The 23887-nt window shown below is 36.4% G+C and overlaps 1 protein-coding gene across 1 annotated transcript in view; it reads left to right on the forward strand.

Annotated features, from left to right (window-relative positions):
- Positions 1-940: 940 nt before the first annotated feature.
- Positions 941-23887, forward strand: part of NIBAN1 (niban apoptosis regulator 1) — a 210474-nt gene continuing 187527 nt past the window's right edge. Inside the window, exon 1 of the mRNA XM_051998784.1 lies at positions 941-1956. Within this exon, the coding sequence (XP_051854744.1) occupies positions 1902-1956 (55 nt within the window). The 5' untranslated portion in view covers positions 941-1901. The remainder of the gene's footprint in view (positions 1957-23887) is intronic.

Consider the following 23887-nt stretch of genomic DNA (forward strand, 5'->3'; position numbering starts at 1 on the left):
CTTTAAGGAAACCAGGAAACAGAGAGAAGAAAAGAGGAAACAGATACACACACACACAGAGAGAAGAGAGAGAGAGAGAGAGAGAGAGAAGAGAGAGAGAGAGAGAAGAGAGAGAGAGAGAGAGAGAGAGAGAGAGAGGAAAGAAGAAAAGTGGGGGAGAGAAGGAAGGAGAAAAAGAGAAAGGGGAAAGGAAGGGAGGAACAAGAGAGGAAGGGAAGGGAAAGAGGAAAGGATGGGCTGAGGAAAGCAGGGAAGATGAGAGAAAGAGATGGAGAGACAGGAAGGAGAGAGGAGGAGTAGCGGGAGAGAGAACACTTCAGGCATGGAGGACAATAAATGAAAATACAGTTAGTGATAGAATATTCTGTGGGAGGAATAGCAGCAAGGAAGTCAGAGTCAGTGCATTGAAGACTATGTGGAGGTGATTAAGATGTAAGAAGACTGGAAAGATAGGAAGGGGGCAGTTAAATTATGAAAGGATTTAAAAGTCAAGAGAGGATGCTATATTTATTCCTGGAGGTAATAGGGAGCCATTGGATTTTGCCAAATAGGAAGGTAATATAATCAGACCTTAGTTTTTAGAAGAATGAACTGAGTGAAGAATGGACTAGAAGAAAGAGGCATGAAGGAGTATTTTAATTTAAAAAGATATTAGTAAAAATTAATAAGAAAACATTGAAACTAAGATTAAAGTAGCTACTATATGCCTATAATGTTGCTAGGTAAGATTCTTTACAGATCTCTGCTAAGATTTTCTACTTTTCAGAATCCACAGATCTACTAGGACTAGTCTTACATGTTGAAGGCTGTCTATATGTAATTGGAAAAAAATTAAAATATTATTGTATGAAGTAACAAAGAATCCATCAACAATAATTAAGAGTTTGGGGAAGTAAATAATATTTATTTGAATAGAGTCATTTTCACCATTTCCCCGGGACACAGATTAATTAAGATGAACCTTTGGTCAAAACCCACAGTGCCTTGTACATAGTTGTCTTACAATAAATTCTCTCTCTTCTCTTCTCTTCTCTTCTCTTCTCTTCTCTTCTCTTCTCTTCTCTTCTCTTCTCTTCTCTTCTCTTCTCTTCTCTTCTCTTCTCTTCTCTTCTCTTCTCCTTCCCTTTCCTTTTTCGAAAGGAAAACAAGGTAGGAGCTGTGCATGGTACAGGTTTCTGGAGTGAATACCTATTTGCAAACAAATGCTTTCAGGACCTTGCACCTCATCTCATATAGGAATGGAGAAACCCATAATTCTCTCAAAGTTGTAGTTTTGCTTTCTTTGCAGGAAAAAAAAAAGGCTCTGGACTATGTAAGAAGTACCACGTTGGAGTGGAGCGGCAAAGAGCTGAGTAGGGAGAAAAATAGTTAAGCGCCCGAGACAGAGAAAAAACTATCTAGATTCTTGAAGCTGAGAGAGAGAGAGAGAGAGAGACAGACAGACAGACAGACAGACAGACAGACAGACAGACATAGACAGACAGACACAGACGGACAGACAGAGATAGAGAGCGAGAGCGCCTTGCCTGCCTGCCTCACACTGCCAGGGGGCGAGGACCAGAAGGAGGCGTCTGAGAAGGCGGTGCCTCTTGGAGGAAGTTTACATTTTTATTGAAGAAACCGAGGGGAGAAAACTCTTAAGCCGAATCCTGGGTGACATCCACACACCTAGAAGCCACCAGACTACAGCTGCTTGGCTGCTGCTGGCGTGTGGTGGTGACTCCAGGGGGAACGGCTTGCCCAGTGGGAGCTAGACGTCTGTCCCGCCCTCGGGTGGAGTGAAAGCTTGGGAAGGAGCAGCGAGTCCGGAGTAGAGAGAGATCGTCCTCAGCAGCCTCCGGGGCCGTCCCAGCAGCAATCAGCCCAGAAGCAACAGCCTCAGCAGCGGCAGCCTTAGCACCATGGGCGGAGCAGCCTCCAGTCAGCTGGACGAGAGCAAATGCACTTATATCCAAGGTACGCTCCAAGCGCCTCTTTCCCCTGATGGGCAGCGCTTTGTAGGGTGAGTCCCCGGTCGACTCCTTCGGCTTCTTACCCATCTGGGTTCAGTCCCAGTCCCAGCAGGCTGGTGCAAGACTCACGGAAGAGGCTCTGCCTCTCGTAGCCCTCTCCCCAGCTGGCATCAGGAGCTCCCCACCTGGAGCTCTCAACTTTTTTTTTTAAATTTCTTCCTGCCTGGGGATCCTTAGGGATTATCAGGATCCCTGGGGATCTCAGATTGGCTCTGATCCCAGGTGGAGCCAGGTTATCTAAAGTCTTTCTCGGATTCCCCTATCGGGATCATAGAAGCCTGCGCTGAAGACGTGTGTGAGAGAGAAACGGAGATGTTGTAGGTAGCGATCGGAGACAATTTTAAGAGAGAAAAGTTGCAAGGAGAGCCGCAGGTGGGAGGTAGCGGAGTGTCCTTGCCCCCTGCCCTGTTACTGCCCCTGCCCCTGTCCCTGTTCTTGTTCTAAAAGCTGGTGGCTTGCTATCTTCTCCGAGCGTCATCTCTCTGGTCCCCAGGAAATGCCCAAAGCGTCCTGGCTCTGAGACAGGTCGAGCCGGCTTGCTTTGGCGGGGACTGAGCCGGGGAATCACCGTTTCGCCTTCTAGAAGTTCTTGGGAAATCTTAGGATAAAACAAGGATTCCCTTCTCCATAACGTGGGGTTGAGGTTCGTTTTCCTATTAGCGCCGACTGGTTTATTTCTTCAGGAAGAAAAAAAAAGGTGATGGCTTTACTTTCCCAGGTTTGAAAGATTCCTTGCTCCAGAGAGAAGGAAAACAGACGAGGAACAGTCTCCTATTTTGTAACCGTTGCAAAAGTTTATAGTTAAAGAGAAGCTGTATTTTGTGAGAATTTTGTAAACTCTGGACACGAGAAGTTGGTTCTGGCAAAATTTGGGTACAGTATCAAAATGATACTGAGCAGAAACTGTCTGACAGAAGTCACCCCTCCACTCCGTTCTCCTTACTCGGTATTAAGTGTAGATGAAACCTCCTTATAGCATCCTCAAAGAAAGGGGTCAGCCCGCTCTGAAGCACCAAAGATGCCAAGTTTTAAGCAAACAAGTTTTCATATTAAGACTGAAGTTAAGATTTCTGGGCTCAGAAATGTCATCTATCAACTGGGAGCAGAAAAGCAAACATAAAACCCTCTAATTTACCATAGTCCTTTTTCAAGGAGGAGAAGCCTATATTGTGACCGATTCTTACTTCTGACACTTTACCCTGTCTTTCAGAAAAGGAGTTATACATCTCTTAAAAGGAAAACATTTAATTAGTTTTTTTCCCCATCTTCAGTTTAGAGCACGGCACTATTAAGAGTCTTTGGATAAGGTGAATCCAGAGCACTTTTAAGAGTCAGTCAATAAATACTTTTTAAGTGCCTACTATGCGCTAGATATTTTGCTAATAGCTGGGGATACAAAAAGAGGCAAAAGACAAGCCTGCTTCTCCAGGAGTTCACTATCTAATAAGGGACCAAGATAGTTGATTTTCTTTTTAGTTCAGAAGCCAATTGAATAACAGTTTATTAAGAGCCTTCTATGTGTAAGTCCACAGAAAGAGAATCACTGTTATGGTGTGCTTTTAGATCAAAGAAGGGGAGCAAGAGGACAAGACATAGGCTTTTCTTGAAACACTAATTTCCTACAATTGCTTATAAGAAGGGGAAAACATGAGTGAATTATTTATATAAACAAAAGAATAAGAGCAATCATAACACTGTCAGGAGTGGGGAGAACACAGATATAGATCAAAACAATGAAGAGAGGTTAATATTTGTTAGAAAAATTATATTATAATTTATTATTATAGAATATATAGATTTATTATATAATATAATCTATATGACACGATTATATATAGACTATCTCAGGAAAGATTAGATGAACCTATAACTAGAATAGGATAATAGCTGACATTTATGTAGCATTTTACATTTTCATTCACTTTTCAGTTCTGTCCAACTCTTGCTGACACCATTTTGGATTTTCTTAGCAAAGATACTAAAGTAAAATATGCCATTTCTTCTTCAGCTCATTTTACAGAGGAAGAACTGAGGCAAACAGGGGTAAGGTCACTTGCCCAGGGTCACACAGCTAAAAAATATCCGAGGACAGACTCAAACTCAGAAAGAGGAATCTTCCTAACTCTAGGCTCAGCACTTTATCCCTATTCCCATTCTACAGAGGAGAAAGTGAGATTCAGATAGTAATGACTAGAACAAGGTAATACTGTTAGTATTCCATGTCAGATTTGGATCTAGTTCTATTTTAATTCAAGCCTAGGATGTTATAATTGCTATTTCAAGTCCAGAATTGTTAGTGGAAAAAAGATATAGTGTTTATATCTTAGAATCAGAAGGTATTGGGTTCAAGTCTCTGCTCTGATATTTCCTAACTATGTGATCCTGGGCAAGGCCCTTCATTTCCCTCAATTTTCTAATTTATAAAATGGGGATAATGGTACTTGTGCTATCTACTACACATACTATTGTGTGAAAAGTATGCTGTAAACCTCAAAGTGCAACATAAAAATGTGCTATTCTTAGGGAGGCAGCTGTGGTTTACTGAACAGAATGCAGAATTCATTGTTTTGCTACTTGTTAGCTGTGTGACCTTGGGCTGCACACTTAATATCTCTGAGCATTAGTTTATTCATCCACAGTATGGGATTATTTAGATAATAAAATGAACTAATATAGAAATAAGCTTTGTGGATTGGAAGGTAACACTTAAATGTTAGTTGTTATTTATTTAAAGTAGGTTAACACCCTGCACCTATGCACCTGTGCACCTTAGCACACCAATACTGTCCTTGAGGTTTTCTTGATAAAGATACTGGAGGAGTTTGCCATTTTCTTTTCCAGTGGATTAAGGCAAACAGTGTTAATTGGCTTACCCAGAGTCACACAGCTAATAAGTGACTGAGGTCTTTCTGACTCCAGGCCCAATTCTCTATCCACTGAGTCACCCAGCTGCCTCTACTGAACACATTACTTTTGTCAAAATATGAAGAGCTCTCCATATGGATGTTCTTCATTCTGTCATAGTCTCTCTCAAATCCCTGTGTGAAAAGGGGAATTAAAAAAGTGAAGTTTTGTTATTCTCTCCTTTTCTAAGAGACTTTTGTACAGTTTCTCCATTTCAATTTCTCGGAATAGGAGGGATCCTCTAGTCCCTCACTGATCTTTTCCAAGTCACTTTCTGTAACGTTGGGGTTACCATCATGAAACAAATCCTAAGAGTAAAGTAATCTTACAAAGACAATTTTAATTTCTGGGTCTTCAAAACTAATTTTTTTTTAGGATCAGCACATCTGAGCCCCTTTAATAGAAGACATGCTATATGGTGCACGGTGGTCAGTTTATGGCATTTTCTTTTGTGCAGAATCACTAGTGCAAAAATGTTGCAGAGGCCAGGTCAGAAGCAACAACAGTCGTGGTTTTTTATTTTGGGAGCTGCTTAAAACCATATGGTAGTTTCTTTTAAAAAATCACTTTCCTGTGTTAGTAATAGTTTTATTTCCTTTTTTTGTTGGCACTGTATTTTTAAATGAAATAGAAAGAAAATAAAATTATCAGTAGCTCTGTCTTTCTTGAATAATTCAAGTCCAAGGCCAGAAAATGCTGATGTATTAATGTTGCAGATCAGTCCTACATGAGGAGAACAGCCACCAATTGCCAAGCATCCGACAAAATTTCTAGACGGGATGATAGAAACTGACCCTCAAAATTGGCACCTGTTCCTAGCTCTGCCATCAATTAATGTTTATCTTAGAGAAGTCATTTTACTTCTAATGGCTCCATTTCTTCAACTGAAGTTCAATTCAGTTGAATGTAATGATCAATCAATACATTTTAAGTACAGGAGATAAAAAGATGAAAAAAAATTTACATGATCCTTGTTTTTAAGTAATTTATAATCTAAGGGGGTAGTTCAATATGTGAATGATTAAATTAATAATTAACTCTTAGGTTATACAGTGGGAGTGTCAGACCTAGAGTCAAAAAGACTCATCTTCCTGAGTTCAAATATAACCTCAGATATTTACTAGCTGTATGACCCTGGGCAAGTCACTTAACCCCACTTGTCTTAGTTTCCTCATCTGTAAAATGAGCTGGAAAAAGAAATGGCAAATCATTCCAGTGTCTTTGCCAAGAAAACTCCAAATGGGGTCATGAAGTCATACATGACTGAAAAATGACTGAAAAACAACAAAAATGAATTAACTCATGTTTATAACTCATGACAATACAAAGCAATTTCCTCATGTTAACCTAATAGGAAAAGTTTTCAAGTTATTATATTAGTTTTAAAGATGGGGATATTAACTTGCCTAAATTCATAAAAATAGCATAGTGCTTGACACCTAATGAGCCCTATATAAATGTTAGCTATTGTTATTATCAAATGGGATAATAATTTTTAAAGTTTTATTTTCAAAACATATACATAATTAGTTTTCAACATTCATCCTTGAAAAACCATGTGTTCCAAATTTTTTTCCTCCTTCCTTTCACCACACCTCCTCTTCTAGATGGCAAGTAATCTATGTTAAACGTGCAATTCTTCCATACATATTTCCACAATTATCATCCTATACAAGAAAAATCAGATTAAAAAGGGAAAAAATGAGAAAGAAAACAAAATGCAATGAAACAACAACAAAAAAGTGAAAATACTATGTTGTGATCCCTCACTTAGCCCCCACAGTTCTCCCTCTGGATGCAGATGGCTTTCTCCATCACAAGATCATTGGAACTGGCCTGAAATCATCTCATTGTTGAAAAGAGCCATGTTCATCAGAATTGATTATCATATAATCTTGTTATTGTTGTATACAATGTTCTCCTAGTTCTTCTGCTCACTTCACTTAGCATCAGTTCCTATAAGTCTCTCCAACTCTCTCTGAAATCATCCTGCTGATCATTTTTATAACCTTCATATACCATAACTTAGCCATTCTCCAATGATGGGCAATCACTCAGTTTCCAGTTTCTGGCCACTACAAAAAGGTCTGCCACAAACATTTTTGCACATGTGGGTTCTTTTCCCTTTTTTATGATTTCTTTGGGATACAGGCCCAGCAGAGACACTGCTGGATCAAAGGATATGCATGTTTAGTAGCCCTTTGGGCATAGTTGGAATAATATTTGTAAAGCATTTTGCAAATATGAAAGTATTATATAAATACTAGGTATTACCTGAGTCATGCAGCAAGTTACTTCACTGCTGTCTGCTTCAGTTTCCCCATCTGTAAAAGGGGGATAATAATAGCACCTGCTATGCAGGGTTGTTGTGAGGCTCAAGTGATATAATATTTGTAAACTTTTTTGCAAACATAAAGATAGTATAAAATGTTAGTTATTCGTATGACAAGGAAATCTGCTTTAAAAATTGCACAAGTTTAACCTATATTGGATTGCTTGCTATCTTAGAGAGGGAGGAAGAGAGGGAGAAAAATTTGGAATACAAGGTTTTACAAAGGTGAATGTTGAAAATTATCTTTGTATGTATTTGGAAAAATAAAATGCCATTAAGGAAAATACTATTTTAGAATACTATTAAGGAAAAAAAGTTAGCTATTATTTGAGATTTCATAGTATCTCTCTGTAGTAGGCATTCATTGTTCCTAAAAGACCAAAAAAAAAAAAAATTGCTGACCTCAAGAAGCTTTTATTTAAAAAGTAAGGTGCTTTTGCTTTTAGAATACCAGGAAATGAGCCCTGTACCACAGTACAGTAGGTCTGAATCCTTTGAAGTCATAGGTTCTTTTTTTTGTACCATATTCTTTTTTAAAAATTATAGCCTTTTATTTACAAGATATATGCATGGGTAATTTTTCAGCATTGACAATTGCAAAACCTTTTGTTCCAGTTTTCCTCCTCCTTCCCCCACTTCCTTCCCCAGATGGCAGATAGACCAATACATGTTAAATATGTTAAAATATAAGTTAAATACTATATATATATATCTCCATAGTTATTTTGCTGCGCAAGAAGAATCGATCTTTGAAATAATGTACACTTAACCTGTGAAGGAAATAAAAAATGCAGGCGGACAAAAATAGAGGGACTGGAAATGCTATGTAATGGTTCACACTCATTTCCCAGAGTTCTTTTGCTGGGTATAGCTCATTCTATTCATTATTGAACAAATGGAACTGATTTGGTTCATCTCATTGTTGAAGAGAGTCACTTCCATCAGAATACATCCTCATATAGTATTGTTGTTGAAGTATATAATGATCTCCTGGCCCTGCTCGTTTCACTCAGCTTCAGTTAGGGTAAGTCTCTCAAGGCCTTTCTGAAATCATCCTGCTGGTCATTTCTTACAGAACAATAATATTCCATAATATTCATATACCACAATTTATTCAGCCATTCTCCAATTGATGGGCATCTACTCAGTTTCCAGTTTCTAGCCACTACAAACAGGGCTAACATTTTGGCACATACAGGTCCCTTTCCCCTCTTTAATATCTCTTTGGGATATAAGCCCAGGAGTAACACTGCTGGATCAAAGGGTATGCACAGTTTGATAACTTTTTGAGCATAGTTCCAAATTGCTCTCCAGAATGGCTGGATGTGTTCACAATTCCACCAACTATGTATCAGTGTCCCTGTTTTCCCACATCCCCTCCAACATTCCGCATTGTCTTTCCCTATCATTCTAGCCAGTCTGACAGGTGTGTAGTGGTATCTCAGAGTAGTCTTAATTTGCATTTCTCTGATTAATAATGATTTGGAGCATATTTTCATATGGCTACAAATAGTTTTAATTTCTTCGTCTGAGAATTGTCTGTTCATATCCTTTGACCATTTATCAAATCATTGGAGAATGGCTTGATTTCTTATAAATTAGAGTCAATTCTCTATATATTTTGGAAATGAGGCCTTTATCAGAATCTTTGACTGTAAAAATGTTTTCCCAGTTTATTGTTTCCCTTCTAATCTTGTCTGCATTAGTTTTTGTGGTACAAAAGCTTTTCAATTTGAGATAATCAAAATTTTCTATTTTGTGATCAATAATGATCTCTAGTTCCTCTTTGGTCACAAATTCCTTCTTCCTCCACAGGTCTGAGAGGTAAACTATCCTATATTCTTCTAATTTATTTATAATCTCATTCTTTATAACTAGATCATGAGCCCATTTTGACCTTATTTTGCTGTATGGTGTTAAGTGTGGCTCAATGCCTAGTTTCTGCCATACTAATTTCCAGTTTTCCCAGCAGTTTTTGTCAAACAGTGAATTCTTATCCCAAAAGCTGGGGTCTCTGGGTTTGTCAAACACTAGATTATTAAAGTTACTTGAAGTCATAGGTTCTGAGTTCATATCTTATCTCTGCTTCTTATTACCTTTGTAAACCTGGGCAAAGCATTACCTTCCCTAGGTCTTTATGTAAAATGAAGGTGTTAGACCAGATGCCCTCCAAGTCTATTCCAGCTCTGGCTCTTTGATGCTATGATCCAAAGAATTAGCCCAATCTGAACTTTAAGATCTGATAGAGGACCTAGGTAGGATCTGGAGAACCAGAAGGAGTGGAATGAGCTGAGATTGGAATTAGAAGGAATTGGGTCCAAATCCTAGCATTCTCTTACTAGCTGGGCAATGTTGGTTTCTCTGGGCTTCAGTTTCCTAATCTGTAAAGTTAAAGGTTTGTACTAACTGACTTTGGAAATTCCCTTTAGCTCTCGATTTAGGTTCCTGTGATTTCCCTAGAACTTGTATGTGCGTAGAGACTTGAGGGGTTTGTTCTAACTTCCATGCAGATGGCCTCTACTACCAGATTTGGCTAGTCCAGAAGTTTGGAAATGCCCAAGTCTGAGTGGAAGTGGGAAGGAGGAAAAGAAATAAAAATAAGAAAACTCAGCTCCACTGAGAAACAAACATATGTTGTTAAATATAATTAAATAAACATGATAATAGACTATTAACTATTGCTGTCATTTCAGTCATGTCCAAATGTCTGTGACCCCGTTTGGGGCTCTCTTTGCAGAAATACTGAAGTGGTTAGCCATTGTCTTTTCCAGCTCATTTTACAGATGAAGAAACTGAGGCAAATAGAGTTAGGTGACTTGACTGTGGTTACCCACAGCTGGTGAAGTGTCTGAAATCAGTTTTGAAATCAAGAAGATGAGTCTTCCAGGTCTAATACTGTATCCACTGTGCAACCTAGTTGTCCTCATTACACACACATACACACATTATACATATATACATATATATATATATATAAAACTAAATATTATTAAATATAAGCTGTTAAAGCTTAGAGCTACATTAAGACTTTTGGAACATCCTGTATTGATTTCCAACTTGCTATTTTTTGTTCTTGCTATGTCTCTGTGCATAATGAGATACTGATGAAGCCAGTGGAAATTTGGAATGAGTAGCACTTTAGAAGGAGGGTAACTGCTGCAGTGAAGAAGTATTTAGACCTAATTCCGTTTCATGTACATGGCAATGTAGTATAAAAATTATAATGGTTAGAAAGCTGTTTTCAAGTCAGGACAACCCAGGTTCAAGACCTGTTTTGGACACATTGGCTGTGTGACTCTAAGCAAATCATTTAATCTCTTGATTAGTTATGTCACACTTAAATAGAAACCCAGTCTACTAAACCCTATACAACAATCATGTTGGCCATATATTAACATAGAAGATTACATAGTAACATTTAAAATTTATTGATTTGTTGTATTTTCTGTTGTATTTTTGTGTGACCCTATATGTCACTTAACCCTGATTTTACTCAGTTTCTCATCTGTAAAGTGGGGACACACTTAAAAAAGAAACAACTCCAATATATAAACCAAGAAAACCCATAGAGCCTATGGTCACAGAGAGGCAGGTATGATTGAACGACTGAAAAACAATGTTGTATTTCTATTTATTTATTTGCTTTTTTTGCTGAGGCAATTGGGGTTAAGTGACTTGCCCAGGATCACACAGCTAGAAAGTATTAGGTGTCTGAGGTCATATTTGAAGTCAGGTCTTCCTGACTTTAAGACTGGTGCTCTATCCACTGCACTATCTAGTTGCCTCTATTTTTAAATTTATTTTGTTAAATAGTCCCTGATTACATTTTAATGTGGTTCTGGAGCTTTGGACTGCATATTTGACACTTCTGCTCTGGGTGACTCTAGGATTATAAATTGCAAAGAAAGTGCGGACCTCCCTTGGTAGAGGGATCTTACTTACTCTGAGACTTCCCTAACTCATTGGATTCCAGCTTTAGCCACTACTCCTTTAGGTGAACATTTCTCAAGGAAAACCAACAATCCTTGGATAGACTAAGGACATCTCAATACCTACTTTTTAATCTTCTTGCCTTAATGAAAGGAGAATTTTCTGAAGAAACAGGACAAGAGAAATGGAATGGAATTCAGCCACTTCCCCACTGCTCCTTCCTAGTGGATCCCTGTGCCAGTCTCAATAAATTTCTTGTGTCTCACACAACACACACACACACACACACACACACACACACACACGAGAGAGAGAGAGAGAGAGAGAGAGAGAGACAGAGAGAGAGACAGAGAGAGATAGAGGGAGAGAGAGAGAGAGAGACAGAGACAGAGAGACAGACAGAGAGAGACAGAGAGGGACAGAGGGAGAGAGAGAGATAGAGAGAGATATAGAAAGGGAGAGAGAGACAGAGACAGAGATAAATACTGGAGACAGACAGAGAGAGACAGACAGAGAGACAGACGGGGGGGGAGAGGGAGAGACAGAGAGAGAGAGAGAGAGAGAGAGAGAGAGAGAGAGAGAGAGAGAGAGAGAGAGAGATGAGAGAGAGAGAGAGACAAAGAGGGAGAGAGAGAGACAGAAAGGGAGTGAAGGACAGAGACAGAGAGAGAGGGGGGGGGCAGAGACAGAGAGAGAGAGAGAGAAAGAGAAAGAAACAGAGAGACAGAGACAGAGAGACAGACAGAGAGAGAGAAAGAGAGACAGAGAGAGAGAGAGAGAGAGAGAGAGAGGCAGAGACAGAGAGACAGAAAGAGAATCCATGACTCACCAATGGAAGCAGTTGAGGGCTAAATTGCATAAAGTGAGAGAATGATGAATACTGTGGAGACTATGAGACTGACAGTGCTGATTCATTTGCTATAGACTAGAAAAAAGACTTTAATTTTTCTCCATTGAAAACTCTGGGAAGGCATAAATTGGATGATCTAAAGATGTAAAGGGCAACATCCTTGTGACAGTTTCCCTATTTGAACCAAGCTGATGGAAACATTTTCTTCTAAATCTAATTTTAAAAGTTGCTGTATGATAATTACATAGACAGAATGCTGCTTTTGCTTCATTTTCCAGCTTGGAAATTTAAATTCTTTGCCAGTAAAATTGGCAAAATAAATAAAAAACAAAAATTTAAAACAAATAAATAATAATACTCAAAAACATATGATACATGTGACATGGTATAAGCACAATAGTATTGTCATTTATTATTATATTCTCATTATAAATAATACTTAACTTGAGAATGAGGGGAGGGTTGAAGTCTGTTATGCAGAATAAGGGAGAAAGACAAAGAGATAGTCTATCTGCTACACTTTAAAAAACACGAGTTAAAAGTAGGCCACAATACCTAAAATATTAATAATTGGATGATAATCCAAATTTAAACACACACACACGCACACACACATGCACACACACATGCACACGCACACACAGAGCTCAGCAACTCTAAATTCAGTGCAGATTTTTCTCTTTTGAAAATGGAAAATTCAATTTAATAAGAGACAAGCAAGTTCCTGCCAGTAAGAAAAAGTCATTCCAACTTTGGAAAGTGTTCTTTGCATTGTGTATCACTGTGTATTCTTTTCTTTAGGGGAGAGAATGGTGGAGGTAGGAGGGATGGTTAAAGTTACAGAAGTAGGGTCATTAATATACTTTTCCAAATGTGTAAGAATACAGTCCAGAAAAAGACATTAAAATTTTTATTTGGAAAGATACAATATAAGTTTTTTTACTCTGGGAGTCCCCAGATGTTGGGAGTGGGAGGGAAGAGCAAGCAGTGATTTGAGGGAAATTTGAAGAGTATTTACAATGCTGCATCTGGTGCCAGGGCAGGAAAATGGTCTATCATGCCAATGAGATTCTACAGGGTGACTGATAAGACTATGTCAAAAAGCTGGGACTTCAGTCTTTTCTTCCCCTTTCTTTTCTTCCTTTGGCCAAAAACACTCCAGCTCTTTAGCAGTTCTCTTCTCTTCTCTTCTCTTCTCTTCTCTTCTCTTCTCTTCTCTTCTCTTCTCTTCTCTTCTCTTCTCTTCTCTTCTCTTCTCTTCTCTCTTCTCTTCTCTTCTCTTCTCTTCTCTTCTCTTCTCTCTCTTCTCTTCTCTTCTCTTCTCTTCTCTTCTCTTCTCTTCTCTTCTCTTCTCTTCTCTCTGTTTTCTTCTCTTTTCCTCTCTTTTTAAACTATCTATTCTGTTAATTCACTTGGTCTAGAGAGCTTAGAGGGCCATCTTTCTATATCTGCCTTCCTTGGTCTGGGCCACTCCCCATTTAGTATTTATAGTTCCTTAATTCCCTTCCTCAGCAAACTTTTCCTATATTCACATCGAGGGATGTGAGATATAAGAAATCTAAGGTGATAATGGAATTCTGGGAAAATGGATTGTCAAATGAGATGTTTTTGTCTTTATTTTGTTTAACCTATTCATGTTTCTAACAGTGAGAATTTCAGTATTAGGACTAAGAAGAGGGAATTCTTCTCCTTAGGGAATAGCTTAGTTTGCCAACATAGTTTTATTGTCATGCATCCCATGTCAAGTAGAATATGGCTTTTAAATTTTTTTCACTCATGACCCCTTTTCACCTGAGAAATTTTTACGCAATTCTAGATAGATAGGTATATAAAACAGGTATACAAATTAAACATTTACTAATAAGAAATCATAAAGAAATTTATCTTAAAACAATTCTTTGGTATACATATGATTTTATCTTTTATTAAAGACGAAAGCAAATCTGCACTCTAGTGAGATGGATGTGCTTGTTTATTTTTATATAAATAATTAAGTCTTGGTGGAATTTTTGATACCTTTTACGATTGCCAATTTTTTCTTGACTCCCACATTCAGTTATGTGATTCCATGTGAGGTTGCGACCCACAGTTTAAGAAACTTTGAAGTGGAACAATGGACAAAGTTTATGTGATGTGCCTGAGAAGACACAGTCTTGGCAGGTTTAATCAGTGTCGCTTTTATACCTTGCTAGAGCAGCTCTGATAGACATACACTTCCCTTCCTTTCAAAGAAACAGAATTTTCAGCCCTTAGTTGGTTTAGTGGTGATATTGGAGCCAGGTCAGGGCTTGGTTGGTTGATTGCTGTACTTCCTTCTTGAAGAGGACTAAATCAAGTCAGGGCATAGTTTCCCCAAGATATGAGTCCATTCCCCCCCTTCTCAGTGTCTTTTTCCTCGGTATAGGTCTAACTTTGTATCTGGTTGATGAGCTGGGAAATGACTGAGTTGTGGGCACCAGAATGTAATATAATATTACTGTGCTGTGAGAAATGATGAATCTGATGAATACAGAAAAGCATAGGAAAACTTATGTGGATTAATGCAAAGTGAAATAAGTAGAATCAGGAAAACAACCTATACCATGATTACAAGAATGTAAATAGGAAGAACAGTAACAAAGCAATTGAAATTTAATTATGCTGTGAACTTGTAATAAAACTTGATCACCAAAGAAAAGAAATGAGAAAGCCCCTTTCCTTGTTTTATTTCATGTTAATGCCTTCCTTCTAAGATTACTTCCAAATTATCTTGAATATATCCTATTTGTACATAGTTGTTTCCATGGTGTCTGCTCCATTAGACTGTGAGATACTCTCAAAAGAAGGGACTTTTTTTGTCTTTTTCCTTTCTTCTTATCCTCAATATCAACCCTTGTCAGTTCCTGGTACATAGTAGGTTCTTAATAGTAAACTTCTTGACTTTACTTGATACCTCTTCTGTTGCTTTTTTTTTTTTTAACAGATGTGGGAAGGAGGGATTTTGATATAGAACACTTCATATAATGTAATACTCCTTCTGAATGTTGTTTAGTTTTTGCTAAATTGTTCTCCTTTTTTTCTTTTTTGTTGTAAATAATGGTTCTTTGGAAAGTGGGAGAGGACTAGATCTTAATCAAGAACACTAAAATTATTTTATATCTTCTTGATTTGGGATTCAAATTCACTGGTCTCCATTTTACAATGGAAGAAAAAATAGAATTATGGAATCTTGGACTTGAAAGATACCATAGAAGTCAACTAGAACTCAGCTTCTTCAATAGAGTTCAAATGGGTATTGTAACTGAATGTGGGGTTGTGAAATTATGATTCATTATCAGTGAATTTTTGATTTGCATACCTATTTTATATACCTATATACCTAAGGTCATTAAAATATTTTTCAAGCAAAAGTGGTCATGGGTGGAAAAAAGTTTGAGATACCCTGATCTAGACTAACATTCCCTTGGAGGTAGGAACAAATTAATAACATCCAAAGAGGCGTGGGGTGAACATTTAACTACTTTGTGAGATAGCTCATTTCTTTTTTTAAAAGTAGCTTTTTCAAGGTACAATTCATTTAAATGTTGCTTTTATTTACTGGTTTGTGTTCTGTCTTCTGGATCTAGGTAGAATGTCTAATCAACATATTTTCCCCCACTGATAGCAGATATTCAACAATGTCCTGTGTAGTCTTCTCCAGACTAAATATTCCTGGATTATGCAATCTAAATTAATATGATAGATATATTAATCCTTCACCATCCTCACTATAGATTGTTGCCCTCCTCTGGACACCTGTTAAATTGTCAATGTTTCTCTTAAAGTGAACTGAACAGAACTGAAGTCAGTGTTTTCAAAGTCATCATCTGTAGGGTTCATCTCAATTCAATAAGCATCTACAATATTGTGTCAGGTGCCATAGATATAAAGGCATAACAAAAAATAGTTTCTTAACTTTAAACATATAATCTATTGGGGATTCAATATTTAAAGAGGTAAATAATTAGAATACAGTTTGAGGATACAGAGAATACAATCAGTCAGCCAGCATTTATGGTTGGGGAGGATGGGTATGAAAACAACAAAGACAAAAATGAAATAGTCCTTGCTCTCAAGGAACATGTATTCTGTCACTATTTTATGAATATAAGTATTCACATGTATATGTATGTATATAGACATACAAAATATGTGTAATATACATATAGATTTAGAGTTATTTTTTGGGAAAGGACAAGGAGAGATTAGAAAAGTAATCACAAAGAAGATGACTTCTGAGTTGAGTCATGAAGGAATGGAAGGATTCAAAGAAAAATCTGTTGTGTAAAAACAGGGGAAAAGAATACTAAATAGATCAGAGAATAACAAATAGGTCAGTTTGTCTGAAAAAGATTTTTAAATGCCAGGTTGAGGAATAAGTATCATATCCAATAGACAATAGTGAGCTATGAATGTTTTAGAACAGGGGAGTGAAATAGTCAGACTTGTACTTTAAGAAGATCATTTTTGGCAGCTTTGGGATTGTAAGGAGGAGAGAATCTAGGAGTATAATTAGCTGACTATTACGATAATCCCGATAAGAGGAAATGGCTTGAGTTAGGATTGTAACCACTTAAGTGTGTAAAAGAGAATATATGTGAAATGTGGTAGAAACAGAATTGACAAGTTGTGGCAATGAGTTGGATATATATGTAGAGAGAGAGAGAGAGACACCGAAGACTTAAGTGTGACTATGAGGGTGTAAATCTAAAAGACTGGAAGGTCTTGGTAACTTCCATAGAAAGAGGAAAGTCTTTAGGAGGAGCAGGGAATAAGCATTTTTATCTACTAGGTGTCAGCTATTGTTCTAAGCACTTAAAAACTGGTTTAAGGTGAAGATAATCCATTGTGTTTTAAGATAAACAATGGCAGCCTTTGCAAAGACATCTTCTCCTTACACTTATACTAATAAAATTTAAAATTGTATTTTTCTTAGTAACTGCTTTTCAGTGTTACTTATTTCAAATAAAACTCCCTATTATTTCAGCAATTTGAGGTCATTTTGAATCATTTGCTTATTGTACTTCCTGTTTATCCAAGCTTTGCACCCCATGTACAAGCTGATAAAAATGTTGACCAGGACAAAACTATGGACAGCCCTATAGTACTCCTTCAGACATTTAATGTTTAACATAAATAGTTCATATCTATCTCTTGTCTGAAAATTATGAAAGATCTGCTGAAATATCTTGTTGAAATTAATATAGGTTCTCTGCAAAAATTCTTCTGGTCTACCTATTTAAGAAATGTATAGTCTTCCCTGCTGTTCTGTTGGGCATATGCCAGTGTTCTTTTTTTCCCTCTTTTTGGAGGGTCTTTTTCATTTTCTATTTTATTTTTTCTTATTTTGCATTTAAGTTTTAAATAAATAAAATTGAAAATAATTTTTTCTTCTGGAAAAAGAAATGTACAAAAGTTAAGAGTTTTTGAAGACTTGTTTTTTTTTTTTCAGTGAACCTATGCTAGTTCTGAGGTATTATTACTTTTAAAAAAACTTGAAAAGCACTTGTTCTTAAGAAGCCAGCCTAGCATTTTGGTGGAGATTGATATCAAGTTGGCTGATCTGGAGTCTGTAGAATCCATTTTCTTCTTCATCCCTTTCTTTTATGAAAATTATCTTCAGTCTTCTGGCATTCTTCCCTAATATGTAACAATTAAAAAGGTACTCTCTCCTTTGGCCAGATCTGCTATATTTATTCTCAGGGTTCTAGAGGAGCATTTTGAGGAATTGCAGTGTCTCTCCTCTACTACCACTAGCTCAAACCACCCAATTTTTTTTCCAATCCATTTTTAGGGGGCCAGTAACAAATATTCCACATCCTTTTAAGTACTTAACATTGGGTAGCTTTTACAAAATAATATTTATTACAAAGATACCAAGAACAAACATAAATGTTTCTCCCTATTATATCCGGGACACATTTTCCCCCACGCGATCTCAGCCTTTTTGAGGCTCAAAAGCCTCAGTTCTTACATAACACGGGTCCCATGGAAGTTTGTGTCTCGATACAGCATCATAACTAAGTGAGTTTTTCCATTGGGTTGGAATCCTGAAGATCACTCCTGAGGATACCTCTTTGGGGCTTTAATGCTGCACTGGCTTTAGAACATATCCTGGGATCTTACTCCTCAATTCCTATGGATTATTCTCCTGACCCTTGAAATCTTAAAGGTCAGAGACTATTCCTTTCATCTAGAATGGAAAAGAACAAATGAAAAGGCCTTATGGTCCCAGAATGGGAAGAGTCCTCAGATCCTTACCCTTACACTATTTCTTCATTTTTTGGGTGAACTATCATTAATATTGCTGATGTTCTTTTTGCGGCAGCTGGTGATAAAATGGATAGAGAACAACAACAAAAATAACACTTTTTTAGTCCTTCAGATTTAGTTCATGAAGCCCTTTTGTAATAATCTTTTTTCACTAATCTCAGGGAAACCTCAAAGGCTTTGTCTTTTTGATACTATAGTTACAAGTAAATGCTACTTTTTACTATGAAACTTTCTCTTGTTCACTCATTTTCACTTGTGTCTGACTTCTTGACCTCCCATTGGAATTTTCTTGGCAAAGATATTGGGAATGGTTTGCAATTTCCCTTTCTAGTTCATTTTGAACAGTTTCTTCATCTGAGACACACAGGGTGAAGTGACATGCTCAGGATCGTACAGATAGTAAGTATCTGAGATCAGATTTGAACTCAGAAACTTCCTATGTCCCCAAAATGCAGATCCATTTTGTTGCTTTATTTTACTTATAAAATAATGTATACTTTACCATATAGGAGATTTTAGGAATTTAAAAGGGAAGGAAATTTTGATTATGAAGATTTGTTTTGGTTTAATAATAACTTTAAAACCAATCCCCTAAATGTAATGCAACTCTGGGGTAACCGGAGCTAAACTGGAAGTTTCTCCAGTTTTAACTCAGCTGTTTCTCAGATGGTAGTCCATTGGAAACATTGTCAAAGTCTTACCAGGACTTGTGCTCTGCTGGCAACACCTTTAAGAAAACTCAGAACATTCCCCAGATCATAGGAGCATAGATTTAGATCTGAGATGGTCCTTTGAAATTATCAAGTCCTATTTTCCCATTTTACAGAAGAAGAAACTGAACCCCAAGAAAATGAAATGATTAGCCCCGTGGCACATCAAATAAGTTGAAGAATGACACTTGATGCCAAGATTCATTCAAATTCCTTAATTTAACCAAAATCTAATCCAAGTTTCTTTCCACCACACCATACTGCCTCTCAGATATGGCATAGTATTAGGACTGTAGTAGAGGACCACGTTTGTAAAAGTCACTTGATGAAGCTTTGTTAAAAGTAACTAAAAAATATCCTTTGAAAATCTGAATGTGAACTTTCTCCTTCATCACATTGGTTTCTTTAGATATCTTTTCCTCTTCTTTCTCTTGGATTTTTTCCTGATTAGATGGTGATTCTTTAGCAACTCTTATCCTTCCTAAGCTATTATCCATATAGAGTTTCTAGGCATAAATAAAATCCCATTTTTTTCTTTTAATTTCTTGGACACTTCCTGAAACAAGCATGCTCCAGATGACATAAAGTGTCTGGTATAATCAGCATTTCCTTTTTTTTGCTATTAAAATTTCTCACTTTCTCTTAAGATTAGTATCACTTCTGCATCACCATCTAATTGTTCTTGGTTCAAATTAAATTTAGAATGGAATCTCCTTCTCAATTCTCTTCTCTTCTAAATGATGACATTATCAGAAAGATTTCCCTTTTCATCTCACAAGGAAGCACCTCCGTGGTACTCCTTTCTGTACCACACCTGTTGACTTCCCTACTCTCTGACAATCCAACTTTATCTGGGCATTTTTCTCCCTTCTCCTTCAACTTCAAATTTAAAGTCTCCTCATCACGTCAATGGTATCCCTGTCAAGCATATTCATAAAATCATAGATTTAGTTATAGAATAGACCTTAGAGATCATTGTTTGGCTCCTTCATTTTAGAGATGAGGATGATGCCAAGGGATGTTAAATTACTTGCATAGGGTCACGTAGATAGCGTTGAAAAAATTTTTTTAATACTACAACATAGTCTTTTTAGTTACCTATCTGCCAGAAACAGTTTTATTTAATTTAACATTAATCTATAATTAAATTATTTCTAATTTGGAGAAAGATGTTGAAACTGATATAACTCCCCATGCTTTCATGTGACTCTATCTAATACAAAATAATTTCAGATAACATTTAAAAATCTTAAATAAGAAAAAGATATCTTAAAATGCAGCTTTGGGTATAGCATTTCATAAGAGCAACCAAGTCACTATCACATTCCTCCAACTACTCTCCTCAAGGAATCAATGGGATTCCTCTCCCAGATCTAAAGAAGAATCCTAACAAAATTGAAGGGTTTCAGTGTCTCCAGCTTAATAGAAGAGAGTTCTTCCCATGGAATATAACCTTGCCTTCAGGGAATGCTTTGGATTTGCAGTATCCCAAACTTGACATGATCAGGAATGGTAGAAAATTTGCCATCATTTTTAAAAAGAATCCCTAATAGTGTCAAAGGTAGATTTCTATTTCATTTAGTATCAAGGGTTCTCAGTGGGGTCCATAGATAGATTTCAAGGAATGAATGAACTCAGGTGGGGAAAAATAAGTTTTTTATTTTAATATGATTGATTTCCTTCACAATCTTGTGCATTTTCTTTTATACATTTTAAAAACTTTTTATAGACAAAAAGTACCATAAGCTTCACTGGGCTGCCGAAGGGCACCATGTTACAAAAACCTCTGATCTAGAGATTGGATTGAAAGTGTTACTTGCCCAGCCTTGAGACTTTAGAATAAGTCAGTAAAAAAGCTTAATGATGATTTTTGGTTTTTAATGAGAAAAGATCCAAAATTTTTCAGCACTAATTTTTATCTGATAAAGGTTACTTCTTTGTAGCTGATTACCACAAATAGAAATATATCCTAGAAATGGTAAAGCCCACACACAAATAACATATGTGGAAGCATAATGTGGATTTAAGCAAGTAATCTGAAAACTGCTCAAACATGAATATATATTTGGTAACATAAACATAAGCTTAGAGTTAGAATCAGATACCAAACTTTATTAACAACAGTGACACAAGTGCCAAATCTTTATAAAAAGATGAACATGTATGAAAATTGATCTTGATTAAAATGATTAAGTAGGTGAAGATTAATTCAAATATGCAGTTTATAATGAAAGCAAACAAATGAGAATGTTATAAAAAGCAGGAGACCCAGGGATATAAACAACTATTAGCTGAGAGCTAAAAATTCCTAACTACTGGCTGAGGGAGTTTATAAAAATGTCTCAAAGAAAATGTAACAGGATCTTAAATGATCAAAATCTCTTCTGTACTTGGAAAATGATATTTTATCTGCCTCAGAAGATTGGAAGGATAATAAATTTGATTTTCTAGGATTTTGATAGTGTTGATAGATGAGACAGTGTAGTCACTTTAAATCTGCTTTGAAAAAAAGCACTTTGTACAACCTACTGTTATTTCTTAGGGGACTTTTTCTGTCTTTAGAAATTCAGATGGTAGTGTGTCCTTTTTTAAAAATGGTATTTACCACATTCTGTATCTTATTCTTTTAGCTCCATCAGAGCAGACTGGTCTATATATTTATCTTTGTATCCCCGCAATAGAGTACATGCTCAATAAATATATCTTTTTTTAACTAGACAAATCACTTAATGTCTGATGCCTCAGTTTCCTTATCTGAAAAACAAAATTGATAATAGCACCAACCTGTCATAGTTATGAAGATTATATTTGTGGAGTTATTTGTAAATCTTAAAGAATTATAGAAATGTTAGCTATCATCATTATTATGATTCTTATATTTATGCTGCATATATTTATATAGAGGCAGCTAGCTGGCACAGTGTTTTGTGTATTAGGTCTAGAGTCAAGAAGACCTGAACTCAAATCCAGCCTCAGACATTTACTTGCTCCTTGAGTCTGGGCACAGAGTTTGTCTCAATTTCCTCAACTGAAAAACGAGGGTAATAATAACATTTACTTGCTCCTTGAGTCTGGGCACAGAGTTTGTCTCAATTTCCTCAACTGAAAAACGAGGGTAATAATAGCATCTACCTCCCAGGACTGTTGTAGGGATCAAATGAGATATTTATAAGAATGCTCTTACAAATTAGATACTATTTATAAGAAAGCTCTTAGTGCAGTGTCTGACATGTGGTGGAAAAATGCTTACTTCTTTCCCTTCCCCCATTACATATCTATCTTTCCTCCAAAACAATTCCATTTTTACCCCCAATATTTAATATAGTGCTTCATATGTAGTAGATACTTAATGAATGTTTATAACTGAGTTGGTGATTTCTTACTGTCCAATAATATCCCAATCCCTTCAAATACCAGTCTGTTCTCTAAAGATTGAATATTCCCCTTTTTTGTCCTATCCTTTTTTAAAATAAAGAATGTTATGAATATTTTGTTCCCTAAGAGGTTATGAAAATGAGGAACGTGAGTCATAGAGACAGAGAGAAACAGAGAGAGTGAGAAAGAGAAGGAGACAGAGAGAAAAAGAGAGAGATGAAGACAGAGACAGAGATATTAAGGGACTTGCCCATGATAGTACTAATGTCCAAGACAGCATTAGTGCCCAATCTTTCTGACTCTTGGTTGAGGGCTCTAATCACTATACTAGGCTGTCATTTCTGCTTTTCCTCTTAAATTAAAAAATATATATATATATTTCTCCTGGGGAAATTGAAACACTCTGATCACTCCTTGCAGATATTTGCTTTATGATTTTCATTTTTCAAATAAGAAATTAACTGAGTTGTTGCCATAATTCCAAGGATGCCCTTTCTGTAGACTTTCTTTTTTCTTTTTTTTCCTTTTTATTTGAAAATTAACAAATACCAATAAAATGAACATTTTTGTATCCAATGTGAAACAGAAGGAGAAGCTTACACATGAAAATGTAAATTTCTGTTTTGTGGAGCTTGCTTTTATTTTAAAATATATAATAAATTCAACAAGTAATTTCCAAAGCTGTGATTCCTTATGGCCTTCCTTCTGTTTTATTCTCATATTTTAATATGTGTATATGTGTGGGAATCCTACCCCTAGCCTTCTTTTCTTTCCCAACTTCCTCCATCAATTGAAAAAGGAAAGAAAGAAAACCAGACATTTATGACAAATATGCAATCAAGTGAAACAAATGTCCATGTTGTCCATGACCAAAAATGTATGTCTTTTTCTGCATCTTTTGAAGCTATCACTTTTCTGGTAGGATTTGTGTAGCACACTTTATTATTGTCCTCTGGAATTGTGGTTGATCATCTCTAGAATTATAGCTCATCACAAATGTTTTTTTTTTTTTTTTTACTCTTTTTTAGTTCTTGCAAGACTTCTCAGGTTCACTGAAACTACCTTTCTATTTCTAAGTAATAATAGCCAATTGCATTCTTTACCATAATTGTTCAGCCATTTCCCAACTGATAAGTATCCCCTTTAGTTTCCAATTCTTTGCTACCACAAAAGAGAAACTATGAATTTTTATGTCTATATGGACCTTTTCCTCTCCCTTTGATGTCTTTGGTGTTTAGGCCTCATAGTAAGATTTGCTGAATCAAAGGGTGTTCGTAGTTTAGTAATTTTAAGGGTTTAATTCCAAATTTCATCCTAGAATAATGGAACCAGTTCGAAGCTTCACCAATAGTTCATCATTGTGTCTGTTTTCCTGAAGATTTCCCCTCCAACATTTGTCATTTTCATTTTTTTGTTAATTTTGTTAATCTGTTGAATCAATATGAGGAGGAACGTCAGAGTTGCATTAACCCTCTTCTCTTTC

Source organism: Antechinus flavipes, chromosome 4, assembly GCF_016432865.1.
Source record: "Antechinus flavipes isolate AdamAnt ecotype Samford, QLD, Australia chromosome 4, AdamAnt_v2, whole genome shotgun sequence".
NCBI lineage: Eukaryota > Metazoa > Chordata > Mammalia > Dasyuromorphia > Dasyuridae > Antechinus > Antechinus flavipes.